This window comes from Ranitomeya imitator, chromosome 2, assembly GCF_032444005.1.
Source record: "Ranitomeya imitator isolate aRanImi1 chromosome 2, aRanImi1.pri, whole genome shotgun sequence".
Lineage (NCBI taxonomy): Eukaryota > Metazoa > Chordata > Amphibia > Anura > Dendrobatidae > Ranitomeya > Ranitomeya imitator.
Window position 1 is genome coordinate 350,512,328 of NC_091283.1, and position 21,263 is coordinate 350,533,590.

General features: G+C 45.1%; 2 protein-coding genes across 2 annotated transcripts in view; both read right to left on the reverse strand.

Annotated features, from left to right (window-relative positions):
• Positions 1 to 21,263, reverse strand: part of LOC138663748 (zinc finger protein 585A-like) — a 94,133-nt gene that overhangs the window by 11,683 nt on the left and 61,187 nt on the right. The gene's annotated exons all lie outside the window — the stretch shown is intronic.
• The window catches only part of LOC138663745 (uncharacterized), a 36,134-nt gene that overhangs the window by 9,966 nt on the left and 4,905 nt on the right, over positions 1 to 21,263 (reverse strand). The window contains exon 2 of the mRNA XM_069750074.1: positions 723 to 877. Within this exon, the coding sequence (XP_069606175.1) occupies positions 723 to 800 (78 nt within the window). The 5' untranslated portion in view covers positions 801 to 877. The remainder of the gene's footprint in view (positions 1 to 722; positions 878 to 21,263) is intronic.

The window sequence follows — 21,263 nt, forward strand, 5'->3', positions numbered from 1 at the left end:
GGGCAGTCAATTCCAAGTTGGATGTCTGACCTAAATACCTAAGCAGACACGGTGGCAATTGTGGAGGAGGGGCATCTCTAGGGTCCCTATAAAATAGCCTCAGGCCATCACCGTCATACGGGTTTGTCCTATCCATCTGGGGGTCAGAGAGAGAGAAGTAACAACAGTGATGACCTTATGATAGCTTATGCAAGTAGGGACCTACTAAGTTACTGTGCGCAAGGGGAAGGCTATTGAATTCCTCCTGGTCCTGGATAAGGGACTCTGGAATTGCCATCAGACCGGCCGGACCCTGCCTACCCTGTGATCCGGCACTCTGGACTGTGGATGCTGAAGCCTTCAGTAAAGGTAAAGAGACTGCACCCATTGTGTCCTCGTTATTCGCTGCGCCTTACATCCTCCACCATCACCATCTACACTTCTGGGAAGCCCTGGGGATATACTTCACCTGTGGGAAGGTATACCATCTAGCTGCCATAACATCACCCCAGCGGACCCCCAAGCAGCATCGGTCACTCTGACCGAATACCACAGGTGGTGTCACGAACACTACCATTATCTACGAACTCTGCCTTTTATTGAGCGCCCCTCATAGGGCCACGGTCCGGATCGGGCCACCGCGACATCCTCGCTGTGGGAACTGAAGGACCCGGTACCGAGTACCCCATTGCCCTTACGTGGGGGCGATCCAGATGTAATGTGACGTCATCAGAATCTCTCACCTTTCCAGTAAGCTGGAAGAGGATCTCTAGGGTGAGGTGTAATATCTTCTCCACCATCTTGTCACTGTTCCTTTCCATCCTGGATGGCTAAATCAGGAAAATTCTCTTATATAGAAGATCTTGGATATGGTAGTGACCTGAATGAGAAGATTTGCCTGTGTAATAACATAAAAAATGTAATAATACAAATACAGGAGACTTTATATCCATTACTAGCTTCTGAATTTATACTAACATGTATGGCACATGACTATTTTATAAGTGTTCACCTGTTATTTTTATTGTTCACCAATTCTGCTGTGGTTTGGGGTTTCAAGATGTTTTCAGTTGATTCATCAACTACAACTTTTTAAAAAGTTGCAAGATTTGTCAAATGTACTACTACAGTTCATCCCAAGATATATTAGTGCAAGGTTTGTGTAATTTATTAAAATTTGAGACTTTTTTTTACCTAAGAGCATTTTTATTTTGTGCAAAATTCATGACCCGCGTGTGCCATTTTGAAGAGAAAATTTTAGAGAGAAAAAATGAAATGCCTACCACAAGGTAAAAAAGAAAAGTAAATTAAAAATAATTAATTAATTGGGACCCAAATTTTCTTGCTCTGTTATACTAGCAGATCGGATGTGACTGAAGTCCTTTCATAAACAGTCAGTGAAGGGAAAGATTGTTAGCTTTCTACTTGAACTCTATCTCTATCCTTGATGTACCTGCCTCTAAGGCCAAGTTCACAAGACAATATAAAAAAATCCTCAGAGTTTCAAGCAGAAAACCTCAAGCAGCTATTAATAATTTAGAGCTTTTTTTAACTGGATTTTGGTTCAGGGATTTAGGAACAACCAATAGAGCCTAGGAGGGAAAGGTTGCTCCCATACTCCAGTTCAGGTCTTATAGGTCTAATAAGATGCAGCTGAGATGTGTGTTGTGTTGGAACTGGAGAATAGACCGTTAATGGTGGACAGTCTGTGCAAAAGACTCAAAAGTACCTATAATACCAAGTTGGTGATATTGTTTTGCTATATTGTTCCCTTACCAAAAGAAAATACAGTCTTGTTATTAATTTGTGCCCAAAAAAGACTTTTCATTTTGGAGCTGGAAAGTTTATGAAGGAAAATAAACTTTACTTTGTTTTGATATGAAAACCGGTGACTGTGCATGACCAAGCGACAACCAGAGAGCTGAAACTGCCACACCATTTACACTTTACTATGTTAAAGAACTGCGATGTACCTGTAAAAACAATGGATGCTATACGATGGTTGTTTGGAATCTAATTTTTTGTGTGCACCTATTGACTTTAAAGGATGAATCTCATCCACATTATAGAAGAAACTAATGTATGCTGTGACTACTTTTTTCCCCATAAGCACAGATTTGGTCAGTGAAAGGAAAAAAAATTATCACTCATCTGCACTGCCACATTAACGCCTTTACCCCTAAGGGTGGTTTGCACGTTAATGACCAGGCCAATTTTTACAATTCTGACCACTGTCCCTTTATGAGGTTATAACTGTGGGACTGGTGATAAGCGATTGTACTCGTTGCTCGGGTTTTCCCGAGCACGCTTGGATGATCTCCAAGTATTTGTTAGGCCGGCGTCACACTCGGCGTAAGACAATATGGTCCGTATATTACGGCCGTAATACACAGAAAAGTCCCCAAAATAGTGGTCCGTAGCTCCTCCGTAGGCAGGGTGTGTCAGCGTATTTTGCGCATGGCATCCTCCGTATGTAATCCGTATGGCATCCGAACTGCGTGTTTTTCTCGCAGGCTTGCAAAACCGACATACGGATATACAAGGGATCCATGTGTAAAAAAAACCATAAAAACATATATACTGTCTATATACAGTGGGGCAAAAAAGTATTTAGTCAGTCAGCAATAGTGCAAGTTCCACCACTTAAAAAGATGAGAGGCGTCTGTAATTTACATCATAGGTAGACCTCAACTATGGGAGACAAACTGAGAAAAGAAAATCCAGAAAATCACATTGTCTGTTTTTATTATCATTTTTTTTGCATTTTATGGTGGAAAATAAGTATTTGATCAGAAACAAACAATCAAGATTTCTGGCTCTCACAGACCTGTAACTTCTTCTTTAAGAGTCTCCTCTTTCCTCCACTCATTACCTGTAGTAATGGCACCTGTTTAAACTTGTTATCAGTATAAAAAGACACCTGTGCACACCCTCAAACAGTCTGACTCCAAACTCCTCTATGGTGAAGACCAAAGAGCTGTCAAAGAACACCAGAAACAAAATTGTAGCCCTGCACCAGGCTGGGAAGACTGAATCTGCAATAGCCAACCAGCTTGGAGTGAAGAAATCAACAGTGGGAGCAATAATTAGAAAATGGAAGACATACAAGACCACTGATAATCTCCCTCGATCTGGGGCTCCACGCAAAATCCCACTCCGTGAGGTCAGAATGATCACAAGAACGGTGAGCAAAAATCCCAGAACCACGCGGGGGGACCTAGTGAATGAACTGCAGAGAGCTGGGACCAATGTAACAAGGCCTACCATAAGTAACACACTACGCCACCATGGACTCAGATCCTGCAGTGCCAGACGTGTCCCACTGCTTAAGCCAGTACATGTCCGGGCCCGTCTGAAGTTTGCTAGAGAGCATTTGGATGATCCAGAGGAGTTTTGGGAGAATGTCCTATGGTCTGATGAAACCAAACTGGAACTGTTTGGTAGAAACACAACTTGTCGTGTTTGGAGGAAAAAGAATACTGAGTTGCATCCATCAAACACCATACCTACTGTAAAGCATGGTGGTGGAAACATCATGCTTTGGGGCTGTTTCTCTGCAAAGGGGCTAGGACGACTGATCCAGGTACATGAAAGAATGAATGGGGCCATGTATCGTGAGATTTTGAGTGCAAACCTCCTTCCATCAGCAAGGGCATTGAAGATGAAACGTGGCTGGGTCTTTCAACATGACAATGATCCAAAGCACACCGCCAGGGCAACGAAGGAGTGGCTTCGTAAGAAGCATTTCAAGGTCCTGGAGTGGCCTAGCCAGTCTCCAGATCTCAACCCTATAGAAAACCTTTGGAGGGAGTGGAAAGTCTGTGTTGCCAAGCGAAAAGCCAAAAACATCACTGCTCTAGAGGAGATCTGCATGGAGGAATGGGCCAACATACCAACAACAGTGTGTGGCAACCTTGTGAAGACTTACAGAAAACGTTTGACCTCTGTCATTGCCAACAAAGGATATATTACAAAGTATTGAGATGAAATTTTGTTTCTGACCAAATACTTATTTTCCACCATAATATGCAAATAAAATGTTAAAAAAACAGACAATGTGATTTTCTGGATTTTTTTTTCTCAGTTTGTCTCCCATAGTTGAGGTCTACCTATGATGTAATAGGTAGACCTCAATGCCGATACCCCATATGTGTGGGTAAACCATAGTTTAGGCGCATGGCAGAGCTCGGAAGGGAAGGAGCGCCATTTGACTTTTCAATGCAAAATTGGCTGGAATTGAGATATGGATGCCATGTCGCGTTTAGAGAGCCCCTGATGTGCCTAAACAGTGGAAACCCCCCACAAATGACACCATTTTGGAAAGTAAACCCCCTAAGGAACTTATATAGATGTGTGGTGAGCACTTTGAACCCCCAAGTGCTTCACAGAAGTTTATAATGTAGAGCTATAAAAATTAAAAATCATATTTTATTCACAAAAATGATCTTTTCGCCCCCAATTTTTATTTTCTCAAGGGTAGCAGAAATTGGACCCGAAAAGTTGTTGTGCAATTTGTCCTGGTACGCTGATACCCCATACGTGGGGGTAAACCACTGTTTGGGCGCATGGTAGAGCTCGGAAGGAAAGGAGCACCATTTGACTTTTTCAACACAGAATTGGCTGGAATTGAGATCAGATGCCATGTCGCGTTTGCCATGTCCCCCTGACGAAGGACTTCTGATCCAAAACGCGCGTCGGGGCGTGTCTGTCCACACTCACTACACCTTTCAGGTAAACCATTCCTCTACGATCCACATGCTGTGACTGTTATTTTTCAGCTGTGGGTCATGCTGCTACTGAGTCTCACATAGTGCAGTGGGCACTTTTTTGCATACAACCCACGGGCTGGGATTGTTACCTTTTAGCTGTGGGTCATGCTGCTACTGTGTCTCACATAGTGCAGTGGGTACTTTTTCTCATACTCCTTAATGTCTACTGACTATCTTATTTTTGGCACGCACATTGTGCATTTGGTACCGCTTGTAGACATTTCTATATTTATTTTTATATGTATTCTATCGTTAGTACATATGCACGTATGTGAATTAGTAGATACTATCCTGCCCTTTATTTGCTGTTGATTGGTTGCCTGTTCATTTATTTTCATATTACATGGACATTTGTATATACATGTATATGCCCTTTGTACTCTGTATACATGTTTGTTTTCATAGTCTCTATGGGCTATATTAGTGACAGATGTTTTCTTACATTTTGTCCATTTATATTTGTGATATATCTATTAGGTGTGTTCTGTGTGGACTGATACACATTGTGTTTTGGTACCGCATTACCAGGTTTTTCTTTCTTCTTTTGTCCCCATGTACCATAAATAAAATTTACATTTTGATGCTTCCATAGATTATTGTGTGTTTATCTTTTTGCTTTTGGACTTTTTTTGTTCGGTTTGTCCGTTTCTTTTTTGCTCCAGTTTTGCCGAATGGTCTGCCATTCTTATAGTTACCCCTTATCAAGCTTGGTGATATATATCTTTTTCACCTCAAGGTTATGTTTTTTACATTGCTTGTATAGTGTGCTATTTTCCTATGATGTAATAGGTAGACCTCAATGCCGATACCCCATATGTGTGGGTAAACCACAGTTTAGGCGCATGGCAGAGCTCGGAAGGGAAGGAGCGCCATTTGACTTTTCAATGCAAAATTGGCTGGAATTGAGATTTGGACGCCATGTCGCGTTTAGAGAGCCCCTGATGTGCCTAAACAGTGGAAACCCCCCACAAATGACACCATTTTGGAAAGTAAACCCCCTAAGGAAGTTATATAGATGTGTGGTGAGCACTTTGAACCCCCAAGTGCTTCACAGAAGTTTATAATGTAGAGCTATAAAAATTAAAAATCATATTTTATTCACAAAAATGATCTTTTCGCCCCCAATTTTTATTTTCCCAAGGGTAGCAGAAATTGGACCCGAAAAGTTGTTGTGCAATTTGTCCTGGTACGCTGATACCCCATACGTGGGAGTAAACCACTGTTTGGGCGCATGGTAGAGCTCGGAAGGAAAGGAGCACCATTTTACTTTTTCAACACAGAATTGGCTGGAATTGAGATCAGATGCCATGTCGCGTTTGGCGAGCCCCTGATGTGACTAAACAGTGGAAACCCCTCACAAATGGCCCCATTTTGGAAACTAAGGAACTTATTTAGATGTGTAGTGTGCACTTTGAACCCCCAATTGTTTCACTAAAGTTTGTAATGTAGAGCACTGAAAATTAAACAATCATTTTTTTTCCCACAAAAATGATTATTTTAGCCCCCAAATTTTTATTTTCCCAAGGGTAACAGGAGAATTTGAATAGCATAAGTCGTTGTCCAATTTGTCCTGAGTACGCTGATACCCCATATGTGCGCGGCAGAACTCAGAAGGGAAGGAGCATAGTTTTACATTTTCAATGCAGAATTGGATGTAACGGAGATCGGACGTCATGTTGCGTTTGCAGAGCCCCTGATGTGCCTAAACAGTGAAAAAACCCCAATTCTAACTCCAACCGTAACCAAACACACCTCTAACCCTACTCCCAACCCTAACCACACCCCTAACCCCAACACATTTCTAACCCAAATCCCAACCCTCACCATAACCCTAACCACACCCCTAACCCTAATCCCAACACACCCCTAACCCCAACACACTCATAATCCCAACCCTAACCATAACCCTAACCACGCCCCTAACCCTGACACACCCCTAACCCAACCGTAAACGTAATTCAAACCCTAACCCCACTCTAGCCCCAACCCTAACCCTAACTTTAGCCCCGTCCCTAACCCTAACTTTAGCCCCAACTCTAACCCTAACTTTAGCCCCAACCCTAACCCTAATGGGAAAATGGAAATAAATACATTTTTTTATTTTTTTATTTCGCTTAACTAAGGGGGTGATAAAGGGGGGTTTGATTTACTATTTATAGCGGGTTTTTATAGCGGATTTTTGTTTGGCAGCTGTCACACACTAAAAGACGCTTTTTATTTCTAAAAATAGTTTTTGCGTCACCACATTTTGAGAACTATAATTTTTCCATATTTTGGTCCACAGAGTCATGTGAGGGCTTGTTTTTTGCCGGACTAGTTGACATTTTTATTGATACCATTTTCGGAAACATGACATTTTCTGATCGCTTTTTATTCCGATTTTTGTTAGGCAAAATGAACAAAAACCAGCAACAATTCATGAATTTCTTTTGGGGGGGGGGGGGTGTACTTTTATTTATTTTTTCTTTACATAAAGAAATGTATTTATTGGAACAATATTTTTTTTTTTATTATTATTTAGGAATTTAAAAATATATATTTTTACACAGTGTAATTTTTTTTTTATGGGACATCACTATATATTGTCAGATCGCTGATCTGACACTTTGCAGAGTACTGTATCAGATCAACGATTTCACAGGCAGTGCAGGAGGCTTGCCCGCGCATACTCTCAGCAGGCACTGACAAGCCACCTCCCTGCAGGACCCGGAAGCACCCCGCGGCCATCTTGGATCTGGGGGCCGGCAGGGAGGAGGGCGGAGGAGACCCTCAGAACGCGATCACATCGCGTTGTTCTGAGGGTCTCAGGGAAGCACATAGGGAAGCATCGCGCAGCGAGGGGGCTACCTATGTCCCCGAATGCTGCGATCTTGTTTGATCGCAGTGTTCTGGGAGTTAAAGTGTCGGGAGCGGTCCGTGACTGCTCCTGGCACATAATGCCGGGTGTCAGCTGTGATAATCAGCTGACACCCGGCCACGATCGGCCGCGCTCCTCCCGTGAGTGCGGCTGATCACATATGACCTACTATCCCGTCAATGGTCATACGGGCCCAGGTCACCTCGACGGGATAGTACGTCTGATGTCAGAAAGGGGTTAAATAATATTGATCCACCAGACGCGGTACATACTTTACAGACAGCACTGGGACTCAAAATATGGTCGTGTGAACGAGCCCTAAAAAGAACTATTGGAGCTATCTATTATTGCTCCTGTTTAACCAAAGCAAATGCCACTATCAATCTCTGACTGTGGCCTTTAAATTGTGAAATCCTTGTGGGGCATATTGTTCCTTCTGCATGACAAAATAGTGGGATGCAAATGGATTGCCACAGCAACATCGGTCCTGCTGAAGCCTCGCATTAATTCCTTCTTGGTGCTCATGTGAAGCTCAGCTCCAGGCTTGGCTTCCTAAAAGTCTGTATTTTTCACTATACAGGTCCTTCTCAAAAAATTAGCATATAGTGTTAAATTTCATTATTTACCATAATGTAATGATTACAATTAAACTTTCATATATTATAGATTCATTATCCACCAACTGAAATTTGTCAGGTCTTTTATTGTTTTAATACTGATGATTTTGGCATACAACTCCTGATAACCCAAAAAACCTGTCTCAATAAATTAGCATATCAAGAAAAGGTTCTCTAAACGACCTATTACCCTAATCTTCTGAATCAACTAATTAACTCTAAACACATGCAAAAGATACCTGAGGCTTTTATAAACTCCCTGCCTGGTTCATTACTCAAAACCCCCATCATGGGTAAGACTAGCGACCTGACAGATGTCAAGAAGGCCATCATTGACACCCTCAAGCAAGAGGGTAAGACCCAGAAAGAAATTTCTCAACAAATAGGCTGTTCCCAGAGTGCTGTATCAAGGCACCTCAATGGTAAGTCTGTTGGAAGGAAACAATGTGGCAGAAAACGCTGTACAACGAGAAGAGGAGACCGGACCCTGAGGAAGATTGTGGAGAAGGACCGATTCCAGACCTTGGGGAACCTGAGGAAGCAGTGGACTGAGTCTGGTGTGGAAACATCCAGAGCCACCGTGCACAGGCGTGTGCAGGAAATGGGCTACAGGCGCCTGACCTGGGCTACAGAGAAGCAGCACTGGACTGTTGCTAAGTGGTCCCAAGTACTTTTTTCTGATGAAAGCAAATTTTGCATGTCATTCGGAAATCAAGGTGCCAGAGTCTGGAGGAAGACTGGGGAGAAGGAAATGCCAAAATGCCTGAAGTCCAGTGTCAAGTACCCACAGTCAGTGATGGTGTGGGGTGCCATGTCAGCTGCTGGTGTTGGTCCACTGTGTTTCATCAAGGGCAGGGTCAATGCAGCTAGCTATCAGGAGATTTTGGAGCACTTCATGCTTCCATCGGCTGAAATGCTTTATGGAGATGAAGATTTCATTTTTCAGCACGACCTGGCACCTGCTCACAGTGCCAAAACCACTGGTAAATGGTATACTGACCATGGTATTACTGTGCTCAATTGGCCTGCCAACTCTCCTGACCTGAACCCCATAGAGAATCTGTGGGATATTGTGAAGAGAAAGTTGAGAGACGCAAGACCCAACACTCTGGATGAGCTTAAGGCCGCTATTGAAGCATCCTGGACCTCCATAACATCTCAGCAGTGTCACAGGCTGATTGCCTCCATGCCACGCCGCATTGAAGCAGTCATTTCTGCCAAAGGATTCCCGACCAAGTATTGAGTGCATAACTGAACATTATTATTTGATGGTTTTTTTGTTTGTTATTAAAAAACACTTTTATTTGATTGGATGGGTGAAATATGCTAATTTATTGAGACAGGTTTTAAAACAATAAAAGACCTGACAAATTTCAGTTGGTGGATAATGAATCTATAATATATGAAAGTTTAATTGTAATCATTACATTATGGTAAATAATGAAATTTAACACTATATGCTAATTTTTTGAGAAGGACCTGTATATAACAAGCCAGACACCTACAGATACAAAAGGGCGGCACCTCTCCCACACATCAGTTGGATTACAGAGCTCGAGATGACCACCATGGTTAATGGCAACAAAATATGTACAATATTCTAATGGCTAATCAATTGACAAACGTGAAAAACTATTAGGAAGAAGTGCACACCCACACGTGAAGGGAGGGAATCTAAAGGTGATGTCATGGGCTCTGAAAAATACAGTAACTAATACTTTATTAGGTCTCCCATAACAGCACCACGAGACAATTACAGAGAGGAAATAACTGCCTTAGGGAGGGACTATAGCCTGCAGCACCCTTATACCGAAGGTGAGATCTGTGAAAGCACCTATATCCTATCTATAATGGTTATAAAAGGTGAAAGGAGAAGACCAACTGGCTGCCTTGCATATCTGGTTGATGGAGACTTCCATCCTTTCAGCCCATAACGCTGCCATGGATTGAGTGGAATGCACCCTAGCTTTTCCGGAGCTGACCTGCCACTTGATGTCTACGCTAGAGAAATAGCCTTCCTAATCCACCTAGCTAAAGTGCTTTTTGACACTCTAAAGGTACCGTCACACTTAGCGACGCTGCAGTGATACCGACAACGATCCGGATCGCTGCAGCGTCGCTGTTTGGTCGCTGGAGAGCTGTCACACAGACAGCTCTCCAGCGACCAACGATGCTGGTAACCAGGGTAAACATCAGGTAACTAAGCGCAGGGCCGCGCTTAGTAACCCGATGTTTACCCTGGTTACCATCCTAAAAGTAAAAAAAAACAAACACTACATACTTACCTACAGCCGTCTGTCCTCCAGCGCTCTGCTTCTCTGGTCTGGCTGTGAGCACAGCGGCCGGAAAGCAGAGCGGTGACGTCACCGCTCTGCTTTCCGGCTGACCGACGCTCACAGCCAGTACAGGAGGAGTGCAGAGCACAGCGCTGGAGGACAGACGGCTGTAGGTAAGTATGTAGTGTTTGTTTTTTTTTACTTTTAGGATGGTAACCAGGGTAAACATCGGGTTACTAAGCGCGGCCCTGCGCTTAGTTACCCGATGTTTACCCTGGTTACCAGTGAAGACATCGCTGAATCGGTGTCACACACGCCGATTCAGCGATGTCTGCGGGGAGTCCAGCGACCAAATAAAGTTCTGGACTTTCTTCCCCGACCAGCGACAGCACAGCAGGATTCTGATCGCTGCTGCCTGTCACACTGGACGATATCGCTAGCGAGGATGCTGCAACGTCACGGATCGCTAGCGATATCGTCTAGTGTGACGGTACCTTAAGACCTTTCCTGATGCCTTGAAAGGAAACTAACAAGGCATTGTCCTTCATCCAAGAATCAGTGACCGACAGGTATTCTAGTAGGCATCTCCTAACATCTAAAGTGTGGAGCTCCCTTTCTTTCTGGTTAGTAGGATTGGGAAGGAAAGAAGGAAGAACTATCTCCTGTGACCTGTGAAACCTAGAGGCTACCTTGGGCAAGTAAGCTGGATCCGGCTTAAGCACCACCCTGTCATCCAAGAACTGTGTATACGGAGGGAGTCTAGACAGGGCCTGGATACCACTCACCCTCCATGCTGATGTTAATGTGACTAAGAAGGCTACCTTGAGGGAGAGTGCTTTCGCTGAGGCCAATGAAATGGGCTCAAAAGGGGCTTCTGTCATGGCTGAGAGTACTAAGTTCAAGTCCCAGGGTTTGGGTCTGGACCTGCCTGCTGCTTTAATAAACCTGGAAACCCAGTAGTTATTAGCGATGTCACAGGTAAATTAAGCTCCCAGGTCTGACACTTGTACCTTAAGGGTACTGGTGGAAAGACCCATGTTTAGACCCTTCTGAAGGAACTCCAGGATCTGGCCTATTGGCACCCCTTCCCCTGCTCTAACTTCTGTGGTAGCTAGAAACTTTCACCAGGTCCTAACATAGATCCTGGTTGTAATTACCTTCCTACTTTTTAGTATGGTAGCTACCAAATTGGGGAAGAATCCTCTATCCTTCATTAATGCCCTTTCTAATTCAATGCCATCATGTGGAGTCCCGCCACTTCTGGATGGCAGACTGGGCCCTGGGAGAGGAGATCCGGATGTTCTGGTAACACCCAAGGGTCACAAACTGACATGGTCCTTAGCCATGAGAACCATGCCCTTGTGGGCCAAAAGGGGGCAATCAGTATAAACCTTGCCCGGTCTTCCCTGACCTTCCTCACTACCAGAGGCAACAGGGATAAGGGGGAAAGGCAAAGGCCGGGTTAAAGTCCCAGAACATCAGGAAGGCATCCACCAATAGGGGACTCTCTCTGGGGTTCATAGAACAGAATTGTTTCAGTTTCCTGTTCCTCCTGATGGTGAAGAGCTCCACCTCTGACCGACCGCACATCCGCACAATCTGGTTGAAGATGGCATCTTTCAGTGACCACTCTCCCTGCCTTAGCAGGTTGCGGCTCAAAAAGTCTGCCCTGGCATTGTCCTTTCCTTTTATGTGAAGTGCAGGCAAAGATAGAAAATGCTCCTCTGCCAACTGAAACAGGCACTTTGTTACTTCCATAAGGGGTCTGGATCGAGTCCCACCTTGGTGGTTGATGTAGGTCGCTACCACCTGATTGCCTGAGAGGACCCTTACGTTATGACCCTGAAGATATATAAGCAGTCCTTTAACTGCCAACTCTACTGCTTTTATTTCCTTCAGGTTAGAAGAACTTTCTCTATCTTGGTGATCCCATAGGCCCTGGACCATGACTTCACTCATATGTGCTCCCCAACCAGAACGGCTTGCATCTGGTGACTACTCAGGTTACACGATTCTCCCAGGGAACCCCTGTGGACAGATTACCCCGGTCGAGCTACCAACTAAGGGATTTTACAAAAGCCCGGGATAAAGTCAGTCAACTGTGCAGGAACTTCCCAAGGGCTCTTTTATCAATTAAGATATCTCTTTGTAGGGTCTTTGTATGAAATTGTGCCCACTGGACCACCGGGATGCATGAGGTTAGGGAACTCAACAGGGACATAACCTGTCTAAGGGACATGTTAGGATTGTTGGATGCTTTCAACACCTGGTGACGAAGGTGGACCAACTTGTCAGATGGCGACACTCCTGTTTTTCAGAGTCGAAAATGAGGCCTAAAAACTATTGAACCCTCAAGGGTTGTAGCTGGGAATTTTTAATATTTAATAACCACCCCAAATATTCCAGAGTGGATATTGTCCTCTCTACCTGAACCAGACAAGTCTGCCGACCTGCCTACAATGAGGAAATTGACCAGGTAGGGAATGATGAGGATGTCAGACTCACGCAAGTGGGCGATGACTTCAGTGACTACTTTAGTAAACACCCGAGGGGCAACTGCAAGGCCAAAGGGGAGAGACCTAAACTAGAAGTGTCGGACCGAACCTCCAATCAGGGCCGGCGTCAGCACCTGGCGCACCCGGGCAAGTGCCGGGGCCCTGAGCAGGCAGGGGGCCCACTTGCCGTTGGGGACACTGGTGCGCTATAGTGCCAGCCCAGGCGAGTGGACCCCCGCCTGCGCCGGGCCCCGGCACTTGCGATACTTACCTCTCCCGATTCCAGCGCTGCAGCGTCTTCCATCCTCTGACTGTGACGTTCATGTCAGAGGGCGCGATGACGTCACCAGTACGCGCCCTCTGCCTGAGCAGTCGCAGCACAGAGAGCAGGAAGACGCCGACGGTGAGGAGTCCAGAGCAGAGCAGCGTCAAGCAACGAGAGGTGAGTATTTCATTTGTTTTTTTAATATTTGGAGCAATATATGGAGCATTATATGGGGCTAATTCTATATGGAGCATCTTATGGGGCCATTAATATAGGGGACATCTTATGAAGCCAATTCTATAGGGAGCATTATATGGGGCCAATTTAATATGGAGCATCTTATGGGGCCAATTCAATATGGAGCAGTATATGGGGCCAATAATATATGAAGCATCTTATGGGACTAATTATATATGGAGCATTTTATATTGGCAATTATATATGGAGCATTATATGGGGCCCATTATACATGGAGCATCTTATGGGGCCAATTATTTTTGGAGCATTATATGGGACCCATTCTATAAGGAGTAATATATGGGCCCATTCTGTATGGAGCATCATATGGGGCCCATTCTGTATGGAGCAATATATGGGACTCAGTATACTGTATGGGGCCGATCATAAACTGTATGGAGCATTATATGAGGCCCATTATATATGGAGCAATAGATGCGGCCCATCATATACTGTATGGAAAATTATATGTGGCTCACTATACTGTATGGAGTATTATATGGGATCAATTCCGTATGGAGCAATATATGCGTCTCATTCTGTATGGAGCACTCTGTGGTGCCCATTGTACTGTATGGAGCATTATATGAGGCTGATTATTCTGTATGGAGCATAATATTTGGCTCATTCTGTTTGGAGTAATATATGGGGCTCATTATTCTGTATAGAGGACTATGTGGTGCCAATTATACTGTATGGAGCACTATATGGGGCCATTATACATTATGGGGCAATATATGGGGCTCATTATTCTGTATAGAGGACTATACTGTCCGGTTTCTGAGCTAATGTAGAATGCACAATAGATATCACTCATGTAATGTAAGAAGTAAGTGAAATCTTTGGCATTGTACTATACCTATATTTTTCTGCCGTTTCCGGACCGTGCATTATGAATTGTGGTATGTGTTAAAGGGGCCCACCGGGACTCTTTCGCCCAGGGCCCATGAAAACATGGAGCCGACCCTGCCTCCAATGGACACTGCTGAGGAACCGCTGATGATCTATGTGAATATGCAGATGATAATATGCATCTTTCAGATCTAATACTGCCATAAAACAGTTTTCAATAATCAGCTTTATTGCAGAGCCAATTCCATTCCATCTTGAAGGGGTGTACTTTCAGGAATTTATTCAGTGCAAAGTTAATGATAGTCCTGAAAGAACCATCTGGTTTCCGAACCAAAAATAGTGGGGAGTAGAATCCTCTTGTTTGGGATTCCGGAAACTGAATTAGGAACTCCTTATGACACAGTGCAGGGACCTCTGCTTCTAGGGCAGCCTGCTCTGAGGGAGAGGATTGGAATGGGGTTGCCCTGAATTTATCTCATGGAATGAAAGAAAATTCTAATCTGAGTCCCGATAATATTAGACTCTGAACACAGTCACTATTGGTGATTCGTGACCAGGCTGGGTAGAAGGCAGATAATCTACCTCCGACGGGAACAGCTAGTCATTGGGATGGCTTCTTACGCTCTCCTGATGAGCCTCCAAACATAAACCCTGTACCTCTTTTCTTCCTCTTATCCCACTTAGCTCGGTCTCTGGAAGGCATCCTACAACTGAACCTCTTTCTGCTGAAGGGACGCCGGTAGGAAAGGGTCAACAAGCTGGGAAACCTCTTTTTATCGTCCCCAGCTTTCTCCAAAAGCTGGACCGTCCAGGACCGTACCAAAGAGGTACTCCCCCTCACATGGGATGGCACAAAGTCTGGACCTGGCTTGAATGTCCCCTGGCCAGCATTTTAAACATAACGACCTCAGAGCGGCGTTAGAAAGCCCTGCTGCTTTAGCAGCCATCCTGACTGAATCCACTGAAGCATCGGACAGAAATGCCGCAGCATCTTGATTCACCAGTAAGGTGTTCAGGATAGTCATCATTGACCTGGCTGTACAAGTGGACGCCACTGTTAGCCTCAGGGATCCAGCTGACATATGCCATGTCCCTTTAAGGAAAGTGTTAGCCTTCCTATCTAGAGGGTCCCTAAGTCCTCAAAGGGCAAAGAAGACTTATTTGAAGCCTGGGTCACCACCACATCCAGTTTCGGGCTTTATCCCAATTATTTACAGCGGGGTCCTTGAAGGGGTACCTTCTAAGGCATAAACACCGGGAACAATGAGCCCCTTTTTTCCGGCCTCTTCCACTCTCGGCGAACCAGGTCCTGAATTTTCTCATTTAGAGGAAAAGATCTGCGTTTTCTCTGACCCAATCTCCAAACATGACATCCTGTACCGAATGTTCCGGCCTGGATTCTGTCACTTCCATAGTTCCTCTGACTGCTTTCACTAATCTGTCCACTTGGTCTAAGGGAAAGCAGAAACGGCCAGAATCTTCTTCCGAGGAAGAAGATGAAGGGGAAGAGACCGAGGAATCCTCATTCCTCACGTAATCAATAGAGGTCTGAATCTGAAAAGCTTGTTCTACGTCCTTTCTCCTTTTTTTTGGAACTTTCTCCCTGAGACAGGGACCTCATGGACTCCCTCACTTCCGTCCTAATGATCTCCTTCAGGCTTGCAATGAAGTTAGGCATTTCCTCCGCTACCTGTGGAGGGGCAACCATGAGGCACTGTATCTTACCCTAGTGACTGATACCCCCCTCCCTGGAGAAGGCTCACCATCTGATGGACACAGGGCTGACATAACCTTTACAGACAAGAGTCCAACAGGGGGCATCTGCAGAGGGCACATTCCTTGTGTCTTAACTTCCCTGTACATTTCTTCCCCTAGCATAATAGGAAAATAAGGGGAAGACTGCATCACTGAGTGAACGTTCACGAAGATCCCTTACCAGTGTAGAAGTAAGTAGGTACCGGATCACAAGGGGGGCATCTCTCAGTCAACGCTGCTGACTCATCCACTCTGGAGGAGCTCCTGTGGCTGGACCGACCACTTGCCTGGCCATCACCCGTCTTTCGCCGGGCAGTACGGGGCTTCTGAGTAGTGTGCTGCTGTGCAGGATTCTCCTGCTGCTGCATCATCATCTGCTGCTGCTGGTGCTCACCACTCTCCATTCTCCCAGAAGCATGATTTGCATGAGCCCACTTCCTTTTATACACGCCTCACCCTCGAAATCCAGGTCAGAAGGTCATGGCCCAGGCGCCTCCCTTCCCCTGGAACTGCACGCCCCCAGTATTATATGCAGTCCCGCTCCTTAGCGGATGGCGGGACAGCGAACCGCTCCTGGACCCTGGTGTCCCTGACCGCTGCCGCAGTCAGAGGACCCACCATGCGTGCGACCGTGGTGCCATTATTCAGAAGCCGGTTGAGCCCTCGGCCCCGGCCGTGTCACCCGGCACGCCCCCAGACACCGTCGGACCTGGATGCTCAGAACCCCAGCTCCGCAGGGAATACTTACCTTCCGGCGCTGGCCCTGCAGATACGGTAATCCTCGGGACACCGCTGCACCTGCTCGCTCACAAATGTGCAATCCATCCTGGACCACCGTGGGTTGTCCAGGAACCCTGCACTGGCCGAGGCAGGGGACCTCCGCTACCTGAATCGATCAGACGGGCCTGGGATCCGACGACTCCTCACAGGTCAGGGACAAGACACCAGCGGATGCGTGGGAGAGGTGCAGCCCTTTTGTATCTGTAGGTTTCCTGTCCCTGAAGGGTGGATCCCCTCTCTCGTGGTGCTGTCATGGGAAACTGAATAAAATACATTTTTCTATCAATGTACAACTCCATGAAAATACAATACAAAGCGAGCAAAATCTTGTTTGTACCCCAAAATTATAAGCACACAAAACCCTCATACAATTCCACTGGCTGAACAAATTTTTTTTAGAAGTCTCAGAAAATGGGGACACAAAACAATTTTTTTTTTTTTAAGCAAGCTTCCGAATTTTACTAAAGTTACTAAAATAACAGAGAATTATATTGCAGTTTGAATGGGTAGCCTCTGTTCATAAAATGTTCGGCGCTGGCTGCAGTTTGCTATATATTAAACTGAGGTGTACTTACCATCTCTGGTCCAGCATTGAATTTACACCTTTGCTCCAAAATTGGCTGTGGCTTTGACATCCCAATGATAGTGTTGCATTCAATTAGTGATCTCAGCAACTCTGCCCAAGTGGAGAGAACGCCTCCTTTGGAATGGTTTTACATTTGCTTTTGGCAGGGCTGCATACTTCTTCCGTGAAGTCCCGCCCACTGCCGCACTTCTTCCATTCAGCGCTGCCTACGTCCTGTGTACCTATCTTTAACATTGGGTACGCAGGCCATGCGGGTGTATTTGGATGAGTCCGCATGCGTTGTTTTGACGCTGTGTCGAAAGCAACATGTTGCATTTTGTTGTCAAAACGACACATGCGGACGCATCTGCATACACGCATACATCCGCATGGCCTGCGTACCCAATGTTAAAAATAGGTATGCAGGACGCATGCAGACGTAGGCGGAGCTGAATGGAAGAGGTGCGGCAGTGGGCAGGGCTTCACGGAAGAAACGCAAATGTGAAACCAGCATTAGAGGATCCGAGTGCACTGACTGCCTGCCACTGTCAACATCAGTGCCACAATCAATAGCAGAGAGCAGGACCTGGGGACGATGAGTACAATATCATTTGTTATTTTATAATAATCAGTAGCCGGGGCCAAATAGTTTTCTAAAGTGAGAAAAACAAATGTATATCACAATGAACCTGTAAAACTGTGAAAACGAAACCCAAGAAGACAGTGGTAGAATTATATTTTTTTTTCAACAATTTATCTCACTTTCATTTTTTCCCCCCATTTTCAGTACATTAAATCATAAAATCTATGGTGTCATTCAAAACTACAACTCATCCCGCAGAAACGAGTCCTTCCTTAGAGAAAGGGAAAAGGGGTAAATATAAAAATTGGCCGTGGTCTTATAAAGGTAGTCTGAAGTTTGGAAGTTGTAAGCTATTCCGAATGCTGGGACTCCCACCGATCCAGAGACCTAAAGAGCCCCACGTGGATGAAGCAATAGTTGATCATGCGTACTGCTGCTCCATTCATTTTTATTGGGAATGCCAGAGATAGATGAGAGTTGTACTCAGCTGTTCTTCATAAGAATGAAGTTTGCACAATTGCTATTACTCCATTCATATGGTTCTCTGGATCGGTGGGGGTCCATGTGGCTGGACTGCCAGCGATCAGCAAGTTATTCACAATCCAAACTTGAGAATTACCATTTCATTGGTTAAATAAACATGCATAGGGAAAAAACTACACCTCCCATCAACCACAAAAAATAAATCAGAAAGAGGGAGGAGCTAGAGAAGTGAGGAAAGACTGTAAGATGATTGGATGTCAGCCCTGTCAGAAAGATAAAGGGAGAGAGATGAGGATACACTATGGCAGTCTGGGTGTTCTCCATTGTATGCAACACTAAAGAGAGATACCGTAATCGTTCCCTCTTTTTGAAGTACTAATGAAAGTAAAGCTTCCTCCATTTTATCTGAGATACACCATGAGAGAGAACCTCCTCCATTTTATATGAGGTACACCAAAATAGAGACAGAGCCTCCTCCATTATATGTGAGGTACACCAAGAGAGAGAAAGCCTCCTCCAATATATCTGAGGTACACAAGGAGAGATACAGAGTGTCCTCCATTATATCTGAGATACATCAAGAGAGAGATAGAGCACCCTCCATTATATCTGAGGTACACCGAGAGACAGAGCCTCCTCCATTATATCTGAGGTACACCAAGATACAGAGCGTCCTCCATTATATCTGAGGTACACCGAGAGACAGAGCCTCCTCCATTATATCTGAGATACACCAAGAGAGATACAGAGCGTCCTCCATTATATCTGAGGTACATCAAGAGAGATACAGAGCGTCCTCCGTTATAGCTGAGGTACACCAAGAGAGACAAAGCCTCCTCCATTGTATCTGAGGTACACCAAGAGACAGAGCCTCCTCCATTATATGTGAGGTGCACCAAGAGAGATACAGAGCGTCCTCCATTATATCTGAGGTACACCAAGAGAGATACAGAGCGTCCTCCATTATATCTGAGGTACACCGAGAGACAGAGCCTCCTCCATTATATCTGAGATACACCAAGAGAGATACAGAGCGTCCTCCGTTATATCTGAGGTACACCGAGAGATACAGAGCGTCCTCCATTATATCTGAGGTACACCAAGAGAGATACAGAGCGTCCTCCGTTATAGCTGAGGTACACCAAGAGAGACAAAGCCTCCTCCATTATATCTGAGATACACCAAGAGAGATACAGAGCGTCCTCCATTATAGCTGAGGTACACCAAGAGAGACAAAGCCTCCTCCATTATATCTGAGATACACCAAGAGAGATACAGAGCGTCCTCCATTATATCTGAGGTACACCGAGAGACAGAGCCTCCTCCATTATATCTGAGATACACCAAGAGAGATACAGAGCGTCCTCCATTATATCTGAGGTACACCAAGAGAGATACAGAGCGTCCTCCATTATATCTGAGGTACATCAAGAGAGATACAGAGCGTCCTCCGTTATAGCTGAGGTACACCAAGAGAGACAAAGCCTCCTCCATTATATCTGAGGTACACCAAGAGACAGAGCCTCCTCCATTATATGTGAGGTGCACCAAGAGAGATACAGAGCGTCCTCCATTATATCTGAGGTACACCAAGAGAGATACAGAGCGTCCTCCATTATATCTGAGGTACACCGAGAGACAGAGCCTCCTCCATTATATCTGAGGTACACCAAGAGAGATACAGAGCGTCCTCCGTTATAGCTGAGGTACACCAAGAGAGACAAAGCCTCCTCCATTATATCTGAGATACACCAAGAGAGATACAGAGCGTCCTCCATTATAGCTGAGGTACACCAAGAGAGACAAAGCCTCCTCCATTATATCTGAGATACACCAAGAGAGATACAGAGCGTCCTCCATTATATCTGAGGTACACCGAGAGACAGAGCCTCCTCCATTATATCTGAGATACACCAAGAGAGATACAGAGCGTCCTCCATTATAGCTGAGGTACACCAAGAGAGATGCAGAGCCTCCTCCATTATATGTGAGGTGCACCAAGAGAGATACAGAGCGTCCTCCATTATATGTGAGGTACACCAAGAGAGATACAGAGCGTCCTCCATTATATCTGAGATACACCAAGAGAGAGAGAGCCTCCTCCAATATATCTGAGGTACACCAAGAGATAGATACAGAGCGTCCTCCATTATATCTGAGATACACCAAGAGAGAGATAGAGCACCCTCCATTATATCTGAGGTACACCGAGAGACAGAGCCTCCTCCATTATATCTGAGGTACACCAAGAGAGATACAGAGCATCCTCCATTATATCTGAGGTACACCAAGAGAGATACAGAGCGTCCTCCATTATAGCTGAGGTACACCAAGAGAGACAAAGCCTCCTCCATTATATCTGAGGTACACCAAGAGACAGAGCCTCCTCCATTATATCTTAGGTACACCAAGAGAGATACAGAGCATCCTCCATTATATCTGAGGTACACCAAGAGAGATACAGAGCATCCTCCATTATATCTGAGGTACACCAAGAGAGATACAGAGCGTCCTCCATTATAGCTGAGGTACACCAAGAGAGACAAAGCCTCCTCCATTATATCTGAGGTACACCAAGAGACAGAGCCTCCTCCATTATATCTGAGGTACACCAAGAGAGATACAAAGTGTCCTCCATTATATCTGAGGTACACCGAGAGAGCGAGCCCCCTCCATTATATCTGAGATGCACCAAGAGAGAGATAGAGCACCCTCCATTATATTTGAGGTACACCGAGAGAAACAGTATC